The 19,824-nt window shown below is 49.7% G+C and overlaps 3 protein-coding genes across 6 annotated transcripts in view; 1 reads left to right on the top strand and 2 right to left on the bottom strand.

The window, feature by feature from the left end:
• Positions 1-3,045, bottom strand: part of RAB6A (RAB6A, member RAS oncogene family) — a 67,008-nt gene extending 63,963 nt beyond the window's left edge. Inside the window, exon 1 of one of the 2 annotated variants that reach the window (XM_040583301.1) lies at positions 2,706-3,045. In XM_040583301.1, coding sequence (XP_040439235.1) covers positions 2,706-2,775 — 70 coding nt within the window. In that variant the 5' untranslated portion in view covers positions 2,776-3,045. The remainder of the gene's footprint in view (positions 1-2,705) is intronic. The other variant, XM_040583300.1, reaches the window with a different exon arrangement.
• Positions 3,046-9,437: 6,392 nt separating this feature from the next.
• MRPL48 (mitochondrial ribosomal protein L48) lies at positions 9,438-17,301 on the top strand. Its single transcript, XM_040584129.1, has 8 exons — positions 9,438-9,697; positions 10,575-10,627; positions 10,960-10,997; positions 11,891-11,976; positions 12,727-12,899; positions 14,519-14,621; positions 15,434-15,523; positions 17,038-17,301. The coding sequence occupies exons 1-8, from the start codon at positions 9,677-9,679 to the stop codon at positions 17,110-17,112; spliced, it is 639 nt and encodes a 212-aa protein (XP_040440063.1). The 5' UTR covers positions 9,438-9,676; the 3' UTR covers positions 17,113-17,301.
• Positions 17,302-18,759: 1,458 nt separating this feature from the next.
• On the bottom strand, positions 18,760-19,803 carry LOC121083376 (cytochrome c oxidase assembly factor 4 homolog, mitochondrial). Of its 3 annotated transcripts, none has more exons than XM_040583732.1 (2): positions 19,719-19,803; positions 18,760-19,237 (listed from the first exon to the last, which is right to left on the bottom strand). In XM_040583732.1, the coding sequence occupies exon 2, from the start codon at positions 19,190-19,192 to the stop codon at positions 18,926-18,928; it is 267 nt and encodes an 88-aa protein (XP_040439666.1). In that variant the 5' UTR covers positions 19,193-19,237; positions 19,719-19,803; the 3' UTR covers positions 18,760-18,925. The 3 variants fall into 3 exon arrangements, with proteins under 3 accessions (XP_040439666.1, XP_040439664.1, XP_040439667.1); XM_040583730.1 differs by having other exon boundaries at positions 18,760-19,247; positions 19,719-19,802; XM_040583733.1 differs by lacking the exon at positions 19,719-19,803 and adding an exon at positions 19,583-19,652 and having other exon boundaries at positions 18,760-19,247.
• Between the last annotated feature and the right edge of the window lie 21 nt (positions 19,804-19,824).

The raw sequence follows: 19,824 nt of genomic DNA, 5'->3' as shown, positions 1-19,824 counted from the left end.
GCGGTGAGCAGCATAACTAGGAAGAATCACTGCAGTCCACACAAATGCCTAGGTATACGGCACTGAACTCCCACAATATGGCTGAGGATACCAGCAAAAATCAGCTATCACATCCACTTTCAAATAAGAATAAAATGTCTAGAGATGCTCCCAGATCTCCCATGGAACGATACCATCTTTGCTCACACGACTGCATGGAAGGGTTGTAAAGCCTGCACAGTAATGAACTCCAGTTAAGAATTTCTTAGCCATAACATACCCATTTATTGAGATGACTATATACAGTCAGCACAGAATGTCTGATATTAGCCAGCTTTGGTTGCCGAGGCAGCTAATTAACATTGTAGCCCTTTATAACATTTCATTTGTCATTGTGAAGTCCCCAAACTAAATGAAACAGAAGCATTCAGCCTCCCTACCAGCAGCAGTAGGATTATCTTTAATTATGGCCTTCCAACAAGGCAGATCACCTTTTAGTTAAACAGGTAGAAAATGCAGCAATCCAGCGCAACAGTTGTACAAAGAGATCTTCTAATTTATGAAAGCTGCTATCATAAAAACTTTATTTCTACATTTCTCTTACCCTTCAAAACAAAGAACAACATGTAAGCAAAACCCACTCAAACTCCCTTTGCAGCATCAGAGACTGTTCTGTAAATATCTCCATCATACAGAAGAACATTAGCGCATTTATTCTTCCAGGAGCCATTTGTAGTGGGAGCTATTCACCCTACAGACAGTAAAAAAATAAAAAATTACAGAGAATGACATCATGACAGCACTATCTGAAGAGATTCAAGCCAAATTCAGAAACAGACACTTCTCCATCAAAGACAAGAATCATCCAAGCACTGTGTTGGAGCATGCCCTCGCTGCAGCGCCCGTGGATTGTATGGACACACCAAGGGCTATCGGCATCACCACATTTAGCATCGAGTTCAGCGCAGATCAGTAACGGAGTCATCGCCCAGGATCCAAGACAAAGGCAGGTCTGAAACCCACACCACAGCTGCTAGCCAGGCCCTAACCAACTAGATTCAAATCAGCTTTAACCCACCCAATAAGCTACAGTCAAGACAGCAGTTGCAGTGCTATGTATATTTAGTCAGGAGTATTTTGCTACACTATAACCATAAAACCCCTTCTCTCCTCCCCAGATTTGATGCTATGAACAGGAATTATTTAAAACCTTCCAGTATAAACACACAGATGATTAGCTGAGAGAGAAAAAAGTGACCAAGACTAGAGAAAGCAGGTATCTGATGTTAGATCTGCTAGAACAGACAGACAAGAAATCCACGTGTAAACTGAGAGCTGCTGAGATTTAAGATCTGCACGAGGTGCTACAACCTTCCATGGAGGCATTCGAAAAGCTTCATGAAATCAAAGCTCAGAAATACAGTAAAAGCCGCCAAGCGTTTTGCAAATATGCAGTTAATACTTAAGATTCCTGCTATCAAACAGCTTGGAAGAAAAAAAAAAAAACCAAACAAATGAGCATCTTCTACACATGACCCTCTTCCAAAATCCTCATAAAATGGCTGGCCAAATAGCACCTCACCAAGTAGATCAGGTGACCTACCCCCCAAAAAAAACCCCACCAAACGCAAGTTGAACTTGTGGTCCCTGGATCCCTAATATGAAGGGGAGCTGTTCCAATCCCCAAAAATAAAATAATTTTTTAAAAAGGATGAAAGAGACAGACTAAAGGAAACCATCAATGTATAGGTAAATGATTTAAGAGCAGTCTTATCACCGAGCTCATCTACGTAACACCAAGATGTAAGTCATTTGGGGGAGAGGGAAGAAGAAAAAAAAAAAAAAAAAAGACGGACGACTAGTATTTCATCATCTCCTACCACACAGAGACCAAAGGTGGCTGAGGGAGCAAATACCCCACCCCGAGACAGAAAATATCTTGCACCTACTCATTATGTCAAAGATCACTCAATATCTGACCAGGATTACACAAAGCATCTGACAAACCAGCATTTTTTCAGAAAACTCTCCAAAGTGAAAGATTTGAAATGCAGTATTGGAGATAGAGGCCTTCTGCTGAGGAAGAAGACATCGTTCGAGATTTTTTTTTTATTTTATTTTATTCCAAAAACAGGGAAGGAAAAAAAAATCTCATTGACTGAATTAAATATTTAGAGCATTGGATCCGCTTTGCCAAGACATAACTCCATTTTCAAAAAATGCTATATTTACACAGAAAACACCAGGGATTGAGACTCCTGCCCCCAAAAAAACGGAGGAGTTGAGATCAAATGAATCAGCAACTGTTTCTGGAGATGTGGCCGCTGGGTTTTGGTGGTTTGTTGCTTGTTGTTTGTTGTTTTTTTTTTTTTAAAACCATAGCTGACCGACGCTCGATCTCTCCCTGTCACTGAGGGTGCAGCGACCACAAGGCAGCCTCTGTAAGGGGGAGGCAAACGCCCCGAGGCTGCCCCCCACCCCACGGAAAGCTGCCGGGGGGGGGGGGGCGGCAGACCCCCGTTCCCCTCATAATGTGGGGTTACGGCACAGCTGGGCCCCCCACGGAGGGCGACAAGCAGGGGGGGATTCCCTCAGGTGCGACCCCAGCCCCCATAAGGGTGGGTCCGCCGCGGCGAAGGGGGGGTGGGGGGTGGGAAGGGAGGAGCCCGCCCCGCCACCGCTGCGTGAGGGAGACCCGGACCGAGCCGGGCCGGGCGGTGACTCACCGCTCTGCTCGCCCAGGAACACCAGCTTGAATTTCCGCAGCGGGTTGCCGAAGTCCCCGCCCGCCGACATGATGGAGGAGCCTCCGCCGCCCCGCGCTCGCTCCGCTCCCCGCGGCGGGACCCGCAGCCGCTCTCACACGCTTCTTTCCGCCCCCCCACTCCCCGGCGAAGGCAGGCTGCGGGCGGCGGGCAGGGCTGAGGCCGGGCTCGCAGCCCCGGCGAGGCGCAGCCGGCTGGGTGAGGTGGTGCCGCTGCCGTTCCCCTCAGGGCCGGGCTCCTTCCCCCGCGCGCTCGGCGCCTCACACAGCGGCCGCCCGCCCCACGCACGCACGCGCGCCGCCGCCGCCCCGCCCCTCGCGGCACGTCGCGCTGTGTGCCCCTGCGCCCCGCCCACTCTGTACGTCGGGCTAATCACAGCGGGAGGGGAGGGGGAAAGGTGGGAAGGAGGCGGGGCTTGGTGTCCTGCTGCTGAGCTGTGGATGCGATCACTCTGGAGCCTAACGATGGCTGCCTGGGTGGCCTGGGCGTTGGGGGGAAATCCTGCTCCCTGAAGCAACCGAGCTGCAGAGTGTGTGTTTGTGTGGAAAGGCGGGGTGCACGGGCTCTGCCCGCGGCGTTGCTCTGCTCCCAAGGCACCCTCTGAGCTGCGAGGGTGCTCCCCACGCATACCTTCCTACTGCAGCCACCCACACCGGACCGCCTCCCCCAGGCCACCATGCAAGGCCAGGCTGGGGCCACGCACCCACAGGCTGTGCCACCAACTCAGCTTCCAGAGGCCCCCTGACACACAGGGCTGGGGCAGATGGGATACGGGCGCTTCCAAAAAGGATCTGGGCTGTGGGTGCTGCTATTTATCGTTGTCAGTCATCAGGCGAAGCCTCTCCTTTGCACCCAGACATGGTCTCATCCGGATCCACAGGTCAAACTCTGCCTGGACTGATGGAGCTGTGCCCCTGGGTTTTTTCGGCATGGATTTGGCCAAGTTTGGCTGCTACAGGAGCTCATGCTCATTTCCCAGCCGCAGTTAAAAACCCTTTTCATCATGTTGTCTATACAGTCCTTGGCATCAGCGCTGATCAGTGGTTGCAGGATGCTGTTTTGCGGGTTGACTGGATACTAAGCAAAAATGAATTCCAAATCAAATACAAAAATAAATGCAGTTTATTATATTACAATATAATAAAGAAAACAGCATGCAATATGATAAAAAAAACAGTACTAGTTATTATGCACGATATGATAAAAGAGCAATAGCAGCAAAGCATCAAGACATTACTGCAAAGTGTTAGAGAGACTAAGAAAAGGATCACATCACCAATTTCCACCTTAACATCCCTTCGGCTGGGAGCCCTGTTGCAGCCAGTGCCAGGAATCTCTCAGTAACTGGGAAAATTCCTGCATGGTGCATCCACCTGTAGGTGAGGCTTCTTGCCCAGTCCCGGAGCTCGCCCACCTTTAATACTCAGTTACACACCTAGTGTATGTAAATAAAAAAAAATAGGCTAAGTGCAGGTGTGCACTATGTCATGGTTCGTAAGGTTCACACACGCCAGGGATGTTGGCCAGACACCTGAGCGTGGTGGAGTTACCATCATGACATAGCCACACACGGTGTTTTATTGTCTCGATGCTGCTGCTCATATCTTGCTTGTTCAGGGAGCTCAAGACAAACACCACCTGCCCAGTACAGGTGTCCTTGAGTTCCCTGAACTCACTCTCCAAGTTAAGCGATCCCTAATTAAAGACAGACTTCTTCATAAGCAGTAATCAATTTAAGAAATTTTCACACAGATGCACCCAGCCCAGCTGAGCTCAAGGGAAGAACCAGCAGAGTTCTTAAGACCAAAAGCTTAATCCTAAACTGGTACGGATATTCCTTTAGAGGAGTATCTCTTGGGGACACTCCAGAATGTCCCCAGCACATCCCTCCCATCAGGGCGACATTTCCCGGGGAGGTCAGAGATTCCCACTCTCATCCTTTTGCAGTGGCTGGGGCTGTCGTTCGGAAATGGCTCAGTGCTCCCTCCCTGCCTAGCAGAGAGGTTAGAACCCCATTTGCAGGCCAGCCCTCCCTTTAGCTGTTTTCTGCCCATTTCTCCCCATTTAGCTCAGTTTGCCTTCAAGCTTCAGGGCATGAAGAGGCTCCCAGCTGCATCCAGGATGCTTCTGTTTAAACCTTGGCTTCAGGACATCTCTTTTCCACATAGTCTTCCTCCCTCCATTGCCACGCTGGTGCAATCCCACACTGATCAGTACTCTCTTGCTCAAATTTGAAAGCAAAATGTGATTTTTAAGAAGCACTCACCGCCCTGGGGCTTCCCGGGCCCTCAGTTGGTGCTGGCATTGCCTGCTGCTCCCAGGAATATCTCAACTGAAACAAGAATGTGCTCAGTGACAGAGCCCTCCGCGGTCTGTGGCTCCCGCCCCATGGTTGTATTCATGTTGATGTTGGTGCAGATCTCTTGCAATCCACTCAACAAGATCCAAATAATACTCCATGGGCTATTTTCCACCTGGAAATGGGTAGGTTTTCCACCATTTTCCCATCTGGGAGATTGTTCTAGAGCCTCTCTGCTCTGATGGTCAGGGAAATGGCATCCACCATTCATTTAGTTCATCTAAATGTAGCTGCTCAGTGAATTTTGTTCTCTTGTGCCCTCTCACACCTTCCCCTCCAAGGCCCAAGGGCTACATCTCCTCTGCTATGGGGACGCCACACGCAAACTCTTGGTCTCCTCCTGGTAAAAGATCATGGGTTGAAACCAGTATTATTCCATCTCCACATGACCTGCTGTCCCGGATTTGTAAATGCTCCATGTAGCCGAAGGGGGCACAGGCTCTCAGCAAGGATTTGCTTACAGGTAGGTCATCCTCAGTCATGAACGTCCTTCGTTCGGCATCTCCAGCCATGGTCTCTGTGCTCCGTCACTGCCTGCTGAATGAAAACACTCATTGAACCTTCCCACTTCAGGGATCTTGTTCTGGGATATGAGTTTTGCCTCTTACCGATGCCTGCAATCCAGGTGCAGAATTCAACAGCATTTTGAAAACCAAATGGTCTACGCTTTCTATTTCTGCTCATTTCATTTGTACTCCCTCAACATGATTAACTGCTTCTCCAAGGTTTGGAGTTTTTTTTCCAGGTCTTGAACTGCCAGTGAACTGAAAGAGAAAACATGTCTTTAATAAGGTAATTAAATTTAACTAAGTTTTAATAAAGATACGAGCAGGAGCTCGCATTCAGCCTTGCACCTGGCATTTGGGAGCATTTCCCCCTTGCTGTGGCATTGGTCCCACGGCTGCTCTCCCAACCATGGGGAAAGGGAATCCAGATTGGCAGAGACCTACTTAAATGATTTCACTATCATTTTATATATATATTGTCCTTGTTGACATGTCATTCAGGGATCTTTCCCACCAATCCCAGGGAAAACAAGGGCTCTCTACCACGGAGAAGTCTTGACTGTTAGTAATAATTATTTTTGTCACAAAAGCTCTGCTCAGGCGCAGCATCTCTTCGTGCTGAGCAAAGGAAACACTCCTGCGTTTCCTGCCAAAGAGGTTTCAGCCCAAGGGACCGGCAGGGGATATGGATGAGGCTTTCAAGATAAAGCAATTGAGGGACCTGCCTCTGCTCACTGAAGCCAGGGGGGATCATCCTGCTGACTCCTGCGGGCCTTAGGCATGGTCCTAAAAAGCGCCGCAGAAGGTAAAAAAGGAGACACGCAGATCAAAGGTTTTCTTCTAAGCTATATTTAAACAGTTTTTGGTTTTTTAATTGGACAAGTCCAAAAAGCAGTGAAGACTTTCAGGTGCTGGATCTCAACTCTCCTAGGACAGCTTTGCTCCTCTGGACTGCACAATAGAGAGCGGATTGAGAAGGGGCAGGGGCCCTGCCACAACTTTATGCATAGGTTGCAAACCACTTGAGTATCACCTCTGCCAGCACCTGTGTGCACCACACTGGGTCATTGACAGGGCACATCCAGCTACATGACAGGGAGAAATCTGCAGCAAAGCAGAAGATGGATGAAATAATCCCTCCAGCAAGGCCTGGGCCCCTCAGCAGCCGGGGGAGCCTTGAGACAGAAGAAGAGCTCCCTGGGTTTTTTTAGTGCAGTACAGAAAAGGGGTGGTTTGTGTTTCTACAGCTGAGGGGGAAAGAAATGCCTTTGCTTCTTTTTTTAAATGTCACAAAAAGGCAGGTTGTGCTCCCGCAAACAGGGATTTGGTTACCTGGCTGTGAAACGATTCATTAGTCAAAGAAAGGCACAGTAAGGACTGGTGCTGGGAGCTGAAGCCGAGGCACATTCACATTGGAAATAAGGTCCACATTTTTAAGTGAGAGGGTGCTCAGCCGCCAGAACAGGCTGTCAAGAGCAGCACTATCTTTGTATCCAGGGAAAATCAAGAGCAGGAGCCTTTATGAGAAAGATGCTTTCATCGAAACAGGAGTGATCTGTTTCCATACAGCTGTAAGTCAGCGGAAATCTACAGGCTGCAATGCGCAGGAGACCAAATTACATGATTTAACAGTCCCTTTTGGCCTTAAAATGTATCCATCTATGATAGATGTCAGAGAAACTCAGGAGTGAAGAGATAGACTTGTTTTTCACTGAGACATGTAGGACAATGATGGTCATTGGGAGGGGGATTCCTGCAGTATGTGACTGCTGTACCCCAAACACAGTCTGGGGCAATGCTTCCTCCTCAGCCACATTTTTTGGGTGGCTGAAAGATTAAGCACACAGCATTTGAGGTCACAGAACAAGAGGTCATTCTGAGCACAACTTGCTCTTAATTGCGGTGCCCATCATGGCCTCCTGCCACAAATGCAGGCCCAGCCAGTCCCCTCCAGTCACAGACGCCTCTCCTCAAGCACAGCATTTCCTCCAGGGCTTCAAAGTTCACAGGCGCAGAAAGCCCACCTTTCCTGCAATGGGAGTGCTGGTCTTAAGCCAGATCAGACTCACACAGTGCTCCTTGCTCAAAGCACCCCAGAGTTATCAAACAAGCGTCATTGCCAGGGTGGCCCTGCCTGGGGCTTGCGAGGTGAGATCAAAGGGCAGTACAACATCCACTCCACATAAGCAGTTTTGTCGTGTCGGGGGAGTGTCACAAAAAGACAGCTCAGAGCTGAGAGCCCGTGTCTTTGTGAAGCATGGCAAAGAGAGCAAAGGTGGTGTAGATACCCTCTGCTTCCCCCATGCACTGAGCGGGTGGAGGAGACAGCACGGCCCTGTGCATAGTACAGAGCCCGCCCAGGCTCTTCTGTCAGGCAAACCTTATCCTCTCATGGTCCTTCTCTCCTCTCCATGCACCAGATGGCAATGGGGATGAACGTCTGAGGTGTCAGGTGTGTGTCGGGAGCTCCAGGCACCCAGAAATGCAGGACAGGCCCTGGCAGGGTGGATCACGGAGCAGAATTAAATGCATGAGTCTAGTCTGCAGCAGAGTTGCCACGTCAATGAACCAAATGAACTGGAGAGAGAAAGTCCATCATGAGCACTGACAGCTCCAGCTAAAAGCAATTGAAGCAGCCATCAGTCAGCAGAGGTAGAAATCCTGGCTTGAAATCAAGTTGCCAGGCAGTTCCTGCCCAGGATGGACAGCTCTAAGACAGGGGCTCAGAAAAATGGGCAGGAGTATTTGCCACACAAGAAGGGGGAAAATGGGGCCAGGCAGGAGAGAAGAGAGTGGGGAAGAGCCTAGGAGAAATGAAGGTTTGTATTGGAGATGGCCTGGTGAAGATGAGGAGGGCTGAAGAGACAGGAAGGGGCATTTTGCAACAGGATGGGTTTTCCCAAGCCAGCTCCAGACTACCAGGTTTGGGGGGCACAGGGCCACACAGCACCCATCTCTTCCTACCCTGGTCTGCCAGGCAGACCTCCTTGCTCACCTCCTCTTCCACTGGGAAACACATGCTGCAATTCAGGGAGGTCTCTTGTCAGTCCATCCTTCCTACAGTCTTCCCACTTAACATTTAAGGAAATGCCTCAGGCAGCAGCTGGGATCAAAGCAGTGGCAGTAAGGCAGGATCCACTCTGCCCTCAGAGGGAGCAGTCTGCTCCTGAAAGGGGTGTTTGTCTTTGCTTCCCTCTCAAGCAGAAAGTGTGTCTGCATGGGGCCCAAATACCTCATGCTGACACACTCCTTCATTTTTAAGGCCTGTGGCGGCCTGCCAGCATGGACACAGCCAACCCTGGCCCATTACACAGATGTTGTCTACAGGGTAAGGTCCAGCCCTGCCTCTGCAACTACAAAAAAACCACCCCCTTTGCAGTGCCCCTGCCAGATGGCAGGGCCAAACCAGGCAGGTTTAGTACCAGACCGTCTGGCCCTGCTTCAGGCCTGCACACCCAGGCCAGCCCCAGCTGCCCCCGCACCCCTCAGGGCCTGTCTCCACGCTAGAGCTGGGGCCCGCTGATTCCCCGCCTCGGCCCCACAGCCAGCAAGGACAACATGAGCTGGCTGAGGATTCACCCTCCCCTGAAGCCCGCTCAGTCCTGGCTGCCCTCCGGGCGCCCTCCACCCCCGCTCCCCCTCACAGCGCTCCCGCTCCGCGCTGACATGGCCGCGCAAGGCGGGGCTGCGCAGGCCACACTCAACATGGCCGCCGTGCCGTCACTCGATGGACGCGGCGAAAGACCAATCAGCGTGCGAGAAGCAGGCGGATGGGCGGGCCACAGCTAGCAGGATTGGCTGCGCCGCTCGTCCCCGCTGGGGGGGGTGGAAGGGCGGCGCAGCGGGGACAAGGTGTCCGCCATTACCGGCCTGCCTGCCTCCCTCCTCCTTCCGCAGGAGGCCGGCGCTTGGCGGGCATCGGGAGCGGCGGAGTTGTTCAAATAACGTCACCCTCCCCGGGAGCCCCCAGTAGGCGGGACGTGGGGCGGGAGCCGTGGCGGGGGAGCGCCGAGGCGCGGTGGGGGCACGCTTGGAGCTACGGAGGCGGCTCCGCCTGAGGCGCGGGGATGAGCGCGGCGCTGCCGAAGGTACCGGCGGTCCGTGACCGGCTGTGGGGGGACACCGGGCCCGGTACCGGGGGGAAGAGGGGACAGGCCCGGCCCCGGGGGAGGAACAGGCCTGGCTGTGGGACTGGGGACCTGTGGGCCGGGCCCGGCCCTGGGACTAGACGGGGGGGGGGAGTTGTGTCTTGGGGGGACACGGCCCTGGCCCTGAGTTAGTGCTCTGGGTCGCCTACCGTGGTGTACCTGGCCCAGGGACACCTCCCTACCCCTCCTCAGGCACCCAGGGATCACCCCAGCCACACAGGGTCCATTACAGCCCCCCCCACCTTGCCACAGCCCTCGGGGACCCTCAGATCCTTGCGCCTGCCTGTCACTCTGGTCGCTCTTTGGGGACGGCGCTAATTATTTCCCCCAGCTGGCATGATGTAGCTCCTCCTGCCTGCCAGGTCCTGGTGACAGCAAAGCGCTTTGCTTTGCGCTGCCTTGGTGATGGATGAGCTGAGTTTCCCTCCATTCATGTGGAGCTGGCACAAGCACGAGGGTTGTTGACATGACTCTTGCAACCTGAAGGCGGTGGAACCATGCGAGGGATGAACATGATGCGTAACCGCAGAGAGGAGAGCCTCCTACCCCAACTTGTCAGATCCTGAAGCAAAGCAAGGGGATGCATGAGAAAGTTACCACAGTCATCATCTTCCTTCTCCTTCATCCTTTTCTTCTGAGTTGTGCTGGTATTCTGGGGAGTGATAGTGGGTGGAGGCTGTGGAGAGGTTGGGAGGGTTACTAGGATGTTCACAGGGTCTCAGGTGTTGCTTCAGTTGGGTATATTCTGGGAGGCGTCAGTGAAAACTCCCTGAGTACCTGCCATACTCTGCATTTTGACCATGGTGGCTTATTGCAGGTGCTGTGCTTGAAGAAGGGAGTATTGCTAAAGCAGGTGTTTGTGCTCAGCAGGTGAGAGGTCTGAAATCAAACCCAGTAAGTAAACCACGGTATAAAGCATGAAAAATACTAGGTCACTTCTAGTGACAGTGTCAGAAGACGTGCGTGACAAAAAAAGTTCTTTTTGCCAAGGAAAACCTTTTAATTGCGGAGGGAAGACTTTCAGCTGGTGTCTGGGAGCTGGAAGGGCTGTAGGATGTGGAGAAAGGTTTTTTGCTAATGGGATCTATCTGTGCCTGAGGGATTTGGGGTGTGAGCTTTTGTTCAAGGAGATTGGCCAGCTATGTTGTGTTTCTGCAGGTGGATGAAATCAGAGCTTTTAATGATTGTTTTGTTTCCTACAGAGCAGCAACACCCAGAGAAAGCCAACTGTGTGCTGCAGGTAAGGCCTCTTATTAATGTAATAAGCTTCATTTACTGAAAGCGTTACACATTTGAGCATTTGCGTCTCCTTTTGATTTTTTTTTTAGCCAATTTTGGATTGGTTCATAACCTCAGCAGGTGCTCTTCCAATTCCGTACCTTTTTAATAACCTTTTCTTCTGTTGCCCTGTTTTGGCTAAGTAGCTAGTACTAGTCATGGTGTTGTGCTGTAGAATGAAACCAGCCAGATGCTATTGACTGTATTACTGCCCAGGAGCTGTCTTACAGCCCTGTGAGGTCCCACTTTAACATTTATTGAGCTGGTGGAGTCTGCTGTCACAATTTAAAATAGAATTAGATTTTGATGTGGAGGCAAAGTGTAACCAAGTGGTTTAGATCCTTGGTATTCAGTTTCTCTTTGCTGTTCTGAGCTTTGTTTATTAAAACAAGGGTTATTGAGTTTGAACAGGACTGGATTTAAAATCTTAAATTTAATATTTAAGTGGGGCTCAGATCCATCGTAGTAACATCACTGCTGTCGCATAAGAGGAGACATGTAACATTTCATCACTGTCCTCACCATCCATTGGTGCTGATGAGTCTTTTTTTTTTTTTCTTTTTTTTTTTTTTTTTGTTTGCCTGATAATTCGCCTGGGAAATGAGTCGCTCTTGATCTCTTTCTTCCTTATTTGCTGCTTGCCATAACCAACTGTGAATTTTAACAGTCTTTCTGTGAGGCACAGGCTGCATGCATGGGGCAGAGACTGGCCGCAGTGTTAGCGTGCCTTTGCCTTCTGTCAAAGAACTGAGGACAAATTCTTGCCCTCAGTGTGGATTTGGGGCTCTCAAAGCACCCACTTAAGGGCTGTCTGCTGTTCAGCTGGAAACATGTTTGCTCTGCTTTGATTTTGAGGTGATGCACTCGTGAGTTGCCACAGACACTACAGATCCCGTCCTACGCATGGCATTGGGAGGTTTAAATACCTGCTCCCAAAGGAGGTATGTATAGGAACTCCCCTACTGCTTGCTTTCAGCTGACCCATCTTTTTACAGTCTGATTTAAGCATTGGTATTACTAATTCCATGGCTGATTGATCATTAAAAAGGAATAATGTAATCATTTACTGCTGCTTCTCTTGGTGAAGAGTGTTATGTCACATGAAGTACCCACTCACAACACTGCATAAATACTTTCTTTTGTCTGGTATGTTCTTGTTAAAGAGTAGTTTTGGGAGGGAGGAATGTCTTCCTAATGGTGAATTTAACACCCCAACTTCAAATCACTGCAGAATATTGTGAGCAGGTCTTATTTGCATTTAAACTTTTTACATTCCCTGAAATTTGGAAAAATGACAATTTTTGAGGAAGGAGGAAACAATAACTCATCTAGACAGCTGCCTTGAAGGCAGGAACTGAAATAAAAAGCAGTTTGTTTTTCTGCTCCTTTTTTCCTCTGGAAGGAATTAATCATGGTGTGCACGTATTTTCTGTGTGACTTCTGTGGTGCTGCCATCCAAGAACTGAACTGCTCAACTTGAGAACATCTGTTAAGATAATGTTATCCCAGTTTCGTAGTCAGGGAAAGTGAGCATAGACAGGCTGTGGTATGTTCGACATCGTTCAGTAAACCGTTGTCAGAAGAGAGTACCTCTAGTGTGGTCTCCTGTGTGGGCAAGAGTTAATGTTTTACATTTCTAGCTTTGTTCAAAACAGACATGCTTTCTATTTTTTTTTTTCTTTTAACTGCAGGCTCCAAAGAGGAGAAAGGACAGAGTGCAGATGAAAGAGATAAGTGTTGGGACTGAATATGAGTATGGAGATGTCAACATTCAGATGACTTCCTATGATATGTGTCTCGTGGAGCATTTCGCTCAATATGTACATAAACTCTGCAACCGACTCTCCATTAAAGTGAACGAAAGGTACGAGGAACGCTGCTCTGTGTTTGCCATGTCTTGTAGATGATGATAACTTGCAGACAAGGGCACAATCTGATCTCTGATAGATTCCCACATGTAAATCCAAATCTTCTGTCATCTTCCTTGTGTTCTCTTTTTGTGTGTCAGTACAGTTTTGGATGCTTTATTTGTATAAGAAGACTGAGATGGAGTTTTTCAGGTGCTGACTGAACAGATCTCAAGGAAAAAATAGCTGTTACTTTTCATTCCTTTGAGAAAAAAGCTTAAGCCTGTGGGTGCTGAGCCCGGGAATGTAGGTTTAAGTATTGCTGACTTTGGCTGCTGTTTTTTCTTTATAGCGTTTCATCCAAGCTCTGTGCATATATTGTGCAGTAAGCTAGCGATACCGATTATACAAACTAGAATGACCTTGGGGAACCCCTAAACATTATGGGAGAGCTACCTGCTACTTAAGTTTAGTAGCAGAGGGTGCTTCAGTTGCACGCTAGATCTCTGAAGCAGGTGTACCCCCCGAGAGCAGCTTTGCTGGTTTTAATGCAGCTGAGGAACGTGATACAGTTCCTTGGTATGTATGTAGTGCACCCAAGGAGCTGTAGTCACTGGGAAAAGCACTGTGTTGCTGTAAGGAATAAAAACGCTTTAAAAATTCAGAGAATCCTCACTGTCTTTAACTGTACCTCTGAGTATAAACACTGGTTCCTGCTCATGCCAATTAAAACTCTTGGTATTTTTATGTTCATGCACTTTGCTGAACTGTCAGCCGTGGATCTGAAATTCTCTGTCCATCAATCAGTTGCTTGTAGTCTCTCCGTGATGTCTTTTGCACCAAATGGCACTAAAAATCGTGACATGTTGGTGACTGATGGGTGTTTGTTTTGAGAAGGATGCCTGGCGACACTTAAGAAATTATAATGGTATCAGCAGTGACGTGCTGGAGAGCATCCGCAGAGAAATCCCCCAGCCTGAGACCGTTGATAGCACTTTCAGCTTTATTACCTTGTATCATACTTGTGCCCCCTGGGATTGGACTTGGTGTGCAGAGCTCAGTATGTACAGAAAGAAACTGTTTGCCCTTTATGAGCAACAATTGTAGGGTAAAATGTGGGCGGTAAGCTGTAGCCTGTTGTTATTGGTGCTGTAGAAATGGAGATGGGGAGGCTGAGGTCTCTGAAGTAATGCTAACCATAGAGCAGGATCTGATCCAGTGCTTGATTGTAGTCTTCTTAAATTCAGAGGTGAAAATAATATCTTCTGAGTGGTGCATTGCAGCAGTGGTTTTTAGCTTTGTTACTGATGAACAGATTACAAAGCAAGTCAGAACTGTTGCTGTAAAGCTCCCCTTCAACTATAAAAAAAGTTAAAAATTCTCTTCTCAGGCTGGTGTTTGTAGCTGAAACATTTTTTTGCTGGCAGTCGTACTGCAGGCTTCTCCCTTATCTCTTTCCAGTAAAACACCTGCCTTCTGCCAGTGCTTGATTTGCAAGATACGTTGTTTGCATAATTAATTTCTCATAAAAAGTTAATCTCTTTCCACATTCTCTGCTGCTGGAGGTGGATTCATTCCTGTAAAGTAGTGCAAATCTATCCTCCCTGTCCTAAGTGCTGACCTGTGGTTCCTGCAGCTACGCGATGCCCACCAAAACCAATGAAGTGCTGTTCTTGGAAGAGCGAGGTTCCAAAATGCAGCTGGATGCCATCCTCACTACCCATCAGAGGGTTGTCCAGGTACGAGCTGGCGTTTGCTGATAGTGCTGCAGCTCTTGTGCAGCACCTCCCATCGCAAGCTCTCCAAACCCCTTAACAATTGGAATTAAGTCCCTTGAACAAATGAAAGGTGTCATTTGTGCATAAATTGAAACACAAAGAAGTCTCATGAGATGTCTTGCTAAAGGTTGCTCGGAAAGTAGAAGCAGAGGAGGGGTTCACAGATTATGTATTTCAGCCAGAAGATTTATCACCTATTTTATGCACAATACTTGATAGAGGGGTGGAAAAGTCATGTTTAAGGATGAGCAATTGCACAAACTTGATGAAACTTCAAAATATATTAGTATCAAGGCCAGCTTCAAAATTGTAAAACTGGTTGAGGTAAATAAATATTTCTCCTAAGTGAGTTTTTCCTGTTTTATAACGTGTTCCCTTGCTATATGCTAAACCTCTGCTGAACTACGTTTTAAACCTAAAGGTAGAGTTTTTCTACTGGAGAGAGTTGACATGTGTTTAATGTTGGGGTTTGTAGGTTTGCGGTGGAAGCCTTTGTATTAGTCTTACCTAAACTAAGGTCTTCATGTATGGCTAAGTCTCTGTGCACGCAGGCAGGGACGGGAAGCACAGCGTTCATGGAGCAGAGCAGAAATGAGAGCTTTGGGCTGTGCTGTATGCAAGAGGCGTGCGCGTGAAGCAGAGAGTGCTTCTCTTAATGAAGTGGTCCAGTGCCACAGGCTCATACTGAACTGTACTCTCTTTCTGTGCCGTTACTACGAGTCCATTTTGTATGTGGTGTTCGGCTCCTGCAGCACTTTTATTTCTTCTTTTAGATCAGAGGGTTGAGTTCAACGTTTGCTCCGATACTCTTGGAAATCATTCAGAGCAGTCAGCCTGAAGGGGTCCATCTCTTAGTGAAAGAGGTATGTTGAATTTTACCAGTGGCTTTGCATTTAGGAAGCAGGTATGGCGCATGACATGAATTTGCTTCGAAAATACAGACCTGGTCCTGAGGCTGCTGTCTGCTTTGGGCTTATGGATACCCAGGATCTCCCAGAACCAGGTCCTCACTTGGTCTGTGAAAAACCATTAACTCTAATTCTTGATGAGTGTTTCAATTTCCATCTAGCCTCCTATAATTAGTGCTGCAGAAGGTACCTTCCCAGCCAATCCTATAGATCTGTAGGAGTTGGCAGGTTGCAAGTTGCTTTCCTTTGCTGCTGCAGATTCCCTGTAATTCAAAGGGAATGCTTTCCTTCAGCAGTGGTTTGCCGCCTCAGATCTGGCAATCACCAGGAACTTAATGGAGCAGTTGGCAGCAAAGCTGAGACTGGAAACCCAAATGCTGTGCCCTGTTTTGATGGAATTTGCTCTGGCAGAGGTTCAGCTTTTTCTGCAGAAAGGCCCGACAATTTTCTCAGCATTGAGGACTTCAGGACAGAACTCCACTCACGGGTGAACCAGGCATAAGGAGATACTTAAACTTTGGTCATTTTACATACAGACAAAACAGTCCCAGGAAGCCCTGTTTATTCAGGGACTAAAAAGATATATTTTTTTTTGTGGCTGGCAAGAGAAGGCAGCACACTAAATTCAAACATGAAAACACAGTTGGCTTCTTGGTGGCCTTTGAAGAATGTTTAGTGATCTCCAGCTCTGCAAAACCAGAAGGAATATGGGAGAAGGTCTCTTGAGTCCAGTAATCTTCTCTGCTTTGGTCACAGTCCCATCTCTGCCTTAGGGCTGCCGTTTCTCTCTTTTAATCTTAGCTGACGGCTTTGTCTCTGGAGGGAGAGCTGTGATATTGTGACATTGTACCATTTGCAAAGTCATTGCAGTCTGACGTGGTGTGAAGCCCAGAGGAGAGACCCAAGCTGGCTTCATACAATTGGCAGTGCAGAAGAGAGATTAAAGCTTGGGGATGCTCCAGCAACATTCTGGAGAAAGTGGCAGGTCTCTCCTAAGAAAGTAGATGCTACGGTGATAGGCAGTGGCAGAGTTGGAGGCATCCAGTGGACTTCTTGAGCACGATGCCATTGCTAACTTTTCCCAAAGCAGTTAGCCAGGTGAGGAGGAGCCTGCAAGGCTGAATTTCAGAGCAGCCCAGGTGTGTGCGTGGCTGCCCTGCTCACTTGCTGCCAGAAGCATTCTGTCCTTTGCGCTTTACCCCCAGAAGCTGCTCCTGTTGGAGGCTGGATGTAAGAAAGGATCAGTTCTGCCACCAGCCTCCAGGTTGAGCTGCGCATGAGATCCTGCCTGCAGTGAATTTCCATCGCAGATTCCTGCTCTCTAGGTTCAGCGGACATATAAGTTTTTTTCTTTTTCCACTCTTAAGTGATTCTCTTTGGGAAAGGATTTGTCACATTTGATTTCAAGAAGTACTCAAGAGGTGATTCTGATTTGCTTGTTTGTGGGGTTTTTTTTCCTCCCTTCACAGCACACAGAAGCTGACTTCAAGAGCCGATTAAAGTCTCGACCAGAACTTGAAGAGCTGCTAGCACAGATGAACTGAGATGAGGAAGACCACCTCAACCGTCTGAGTGCTGCTCCTGGGAAGGCAAAGCTGCTCCTGGAAAGGCAAAGCTTCTCCATGGCTGCTCAAGCCTCCAGAAGGCAACTTCATGAGCGCTGATAACTACTGATAACTTGGTGAATCGGAAGAAATTTCCACTGAATAAAGAAAGATAAATACATGTGTTCATCTGGACTGATTTGTACTCTTAGGGAAGGGTGCTGCAATGAAATGTGGGGTTACTTATCTTCAGTTCTTTTTCTTCCTGCCTGTTTGCTTTTGGTGTGTGAGAATTTCTGCAAGTTTCAATCTGCAGAAATCCCTGCAAGTTAATAATAATGGTGTACTGGCAGCTCTCCCAGATGCTACTGATGTGGAAGTGACTGTCCTGCTCCTTTCTTCAGCTGAAGACTTGGAGCAATGCATTGTTCTCTTAGAGCTGCTGAAACCAGAGCGTTGCCAACACAAATGGAGCCTCGGAGCTGGGGGAGGGCTGGGGCTGATTGTCCCTGAGCAGCTGAACAACTGGTGCTTAACATGAAAAAAGCCTGAGAGGGAAGAGGTAGGAATTAGAGCAGCGTCAGGCAGCATATGCAGAATTTCTCCTTAAGTTCTAGTTTGCCCTTCAAACCATAAAGGATAAACTTTCCCTTGAATCCCTGAGGTTACTTTACTTTTTCCAACAGCCATTTGGAAAGGCAGAAATGACTTGTGTCTTGAAAGGCCAAATCTCAGAAGCAAAAAGCAGTTTGGGGAATTGCCCAGGATGGTGCCAACTGCTTTTCCTAGGACTGCCATGTTTATTGCCACCCTACAAAACCCAGAGTCCCCAGGAACCACGTGGCTTTTGGGTGCACGTATGGGTGCCAGGTCGAATGGGTTGCAGCACCTGGGTGTTTGATTCAATCCTTGTTCTTTCGAATTCTGAGAGGCAGCTGGTTTTATTTAGGCTGGAGCCAGGTGACTCCTGATCATGCCATCCTGTTAGGAAGTATATTACAACCAAATCTGAGCCCTGGTTTGATGGATGCCAAGAGGAGGTTCTTTTCCTGCCCCAAAACTGGTTTGTTTGGGGTTTTTTTCCCCCTCTTTCTTCCTAAGGAGCAGCCCCTTAAAAAAAACAAAAAATACCTCATTAATTAGCACTCTTCCCTAAATGAGGGCTGCAACCCCAGATGTTACTTGTGGTCCTGTGCCAGTGGTGATTTTCGGCCAGAACCCAGCCCCTCAGCATCCCCAGCACCCAGCTTCCTCGGAAACAGCCTGGAAATTTCCCCTTGGCAAAAGCCAGGGCACCCTTGCCTTCCCAGCCTACAAAACCCGATTTTGTTTTCTTTTTCATAGCTTATTTGCTAGGACGTGGTGTTTAGAGGAGCATCCCACTCTGTAAGATTCCCTTTTCCCCCCCATCCCTAATGCTCCTGGGGCTTCCCAGGAGATACATCCCTCCCAAAATCCTGTCCCATGGCAGACAGAGGGGAAACCTCTGGATGGCGCAGGGAAGGACGCGGTGTAGAAATCTATGGGAGGGTTGTTGACCTAGCCTGGGTGCCATGAACCCTCCCAGTTTGGGCTGGAAATCCCCATCTCACCCCTCTGAGCTTCCAGTTATCCCCAGCAGCAATGGATGGAGACGAGCACTCTGGCCAGGATGATGAATGCCACCAGATTTAATTTCCCAACAACGGAACACAGATTTACCGGCACACCCACCCGCTTGAATAAGAAGTAATATTAAAAAAGGGTCAAATGATGCAGCCACCCCTGGGGTGCTGAGCGTGGGCTGGCCTGTGGTGCTGGGAGCAGGTGACTGTCACTCCCCGGTGGGTGACGGGTGGGCTGGGTGCAGGCTGGGTGCCCGGCGCAGCTCCTCGGCACGTTGCCGCCGGGCCATGCAGTCACCGAAAGCCCGGACCTGGGGCTGGCAGTGTCGCCAGTCCTGCCGCGCCGCCATGCACTCCTGCAGCTCCCGGTGCTGCGCCATGCAGCCTGTCCGTGAGATCATGGCGTCCACCGGGTCCTCGGCCTCCTCGGTCTCCTCCAGCGGCTGGTGGCTCCTGGCATGGCCCGGCCTCGCCATGGCCTCGCTGGGCTACAGGGGGTGGCCGGTGGCAGGTGCTTTCCCCTGAAGAGACCTGCATGGGACACAGCACCCTTTCCGGGGGGGGCACCCCCCTCCCACACCCTGCGGGGGGTCCAGCAACCTCCATGCACCCACAGGTGGAGCTCAGCACCCCCTATTCAGCCCCCATGCCTCCATGGGTGCCCAGCACCCTCCCCTACCCGGAGCTGTCCATCCCCTCCGTGGGTGCTCAGAGCACTTCCCCCGTGCACCCTACCCCCACCCACGGGTGCCCAGCACCATACCTAACCCACACCTGCCCATCCCCACCCATGGGTACCCACACCCGCCCCCCACCATCTCACCCCCACGCATGGGTGCCCAGCATCCCCCCCAGCTGCCGCCCACCGCCTCACTGGTGCCCCAAATTCCCCACGCCCTCCTAGTGGGCGCCTGGCACCCTCCATGCCCCTCCCACAGGCACTCAGCGCCTCCCCCACGCACTCCCCCAGCGCCCTCCACACCACCCCCAGTCCCCCCGTACCAGCCTAGCAGAGCAGAGCGGCCCCTTTAAGGATGGTGCCGGGGCAGTTCCTGCCGGGGCGGGGCGCGGTGGCGGGAGCGCTCGCTCATTGGAGGGCGCTTTCTCC

Source organism: Falco naumanni, chromosome 2 (genome assembly GCF_017639655.2).
Source record: "Falco naumanni isolate bFalNau1 chromosome 2, bFalNau1.pat, whole genome shotgun sequence".
NCBI lineage: Eukaryota > Metazoa > Chordata > Aves > Falconiformes > Falconidae > Falco > Falco naumanni.
The sequence above is the reverse complement of the archived record's forward strand: the minus strand, read 5'-3'. Positions and strand labels throughout refer to the sequence as shown.

Bases quoted from the DNA above. Each gene is read 5' to 3' on its own strand.
- MRPL48 (XM_040584129.1), top strand. From the start codon at position 9,677: ATGAGCGCGGCGCTGCCGAAG. The intron at 9,698-10,574 runs GTACCGGCGGTC...GGCTTATTGCAG, and splicing joins TGAGCGCGGCGCTGCCGAAG to GTGCTGTGCTTGAAGAAGGG. The intron at 12,900-14,518 runs GTACGAGGAACG...TGGTTCCTGCAG, and splicing joins TCCATTAAAGTGAACGAAAG to CTACGCGATGCCCACCAAAA.
- LOC121083376 (XM_040583732.1), bottom strand. From the start codon at position 19,192: ATGGCGAGGCCGGGCCATGCCAGGAGCCACCAGCCGCTGGAGGAGACC.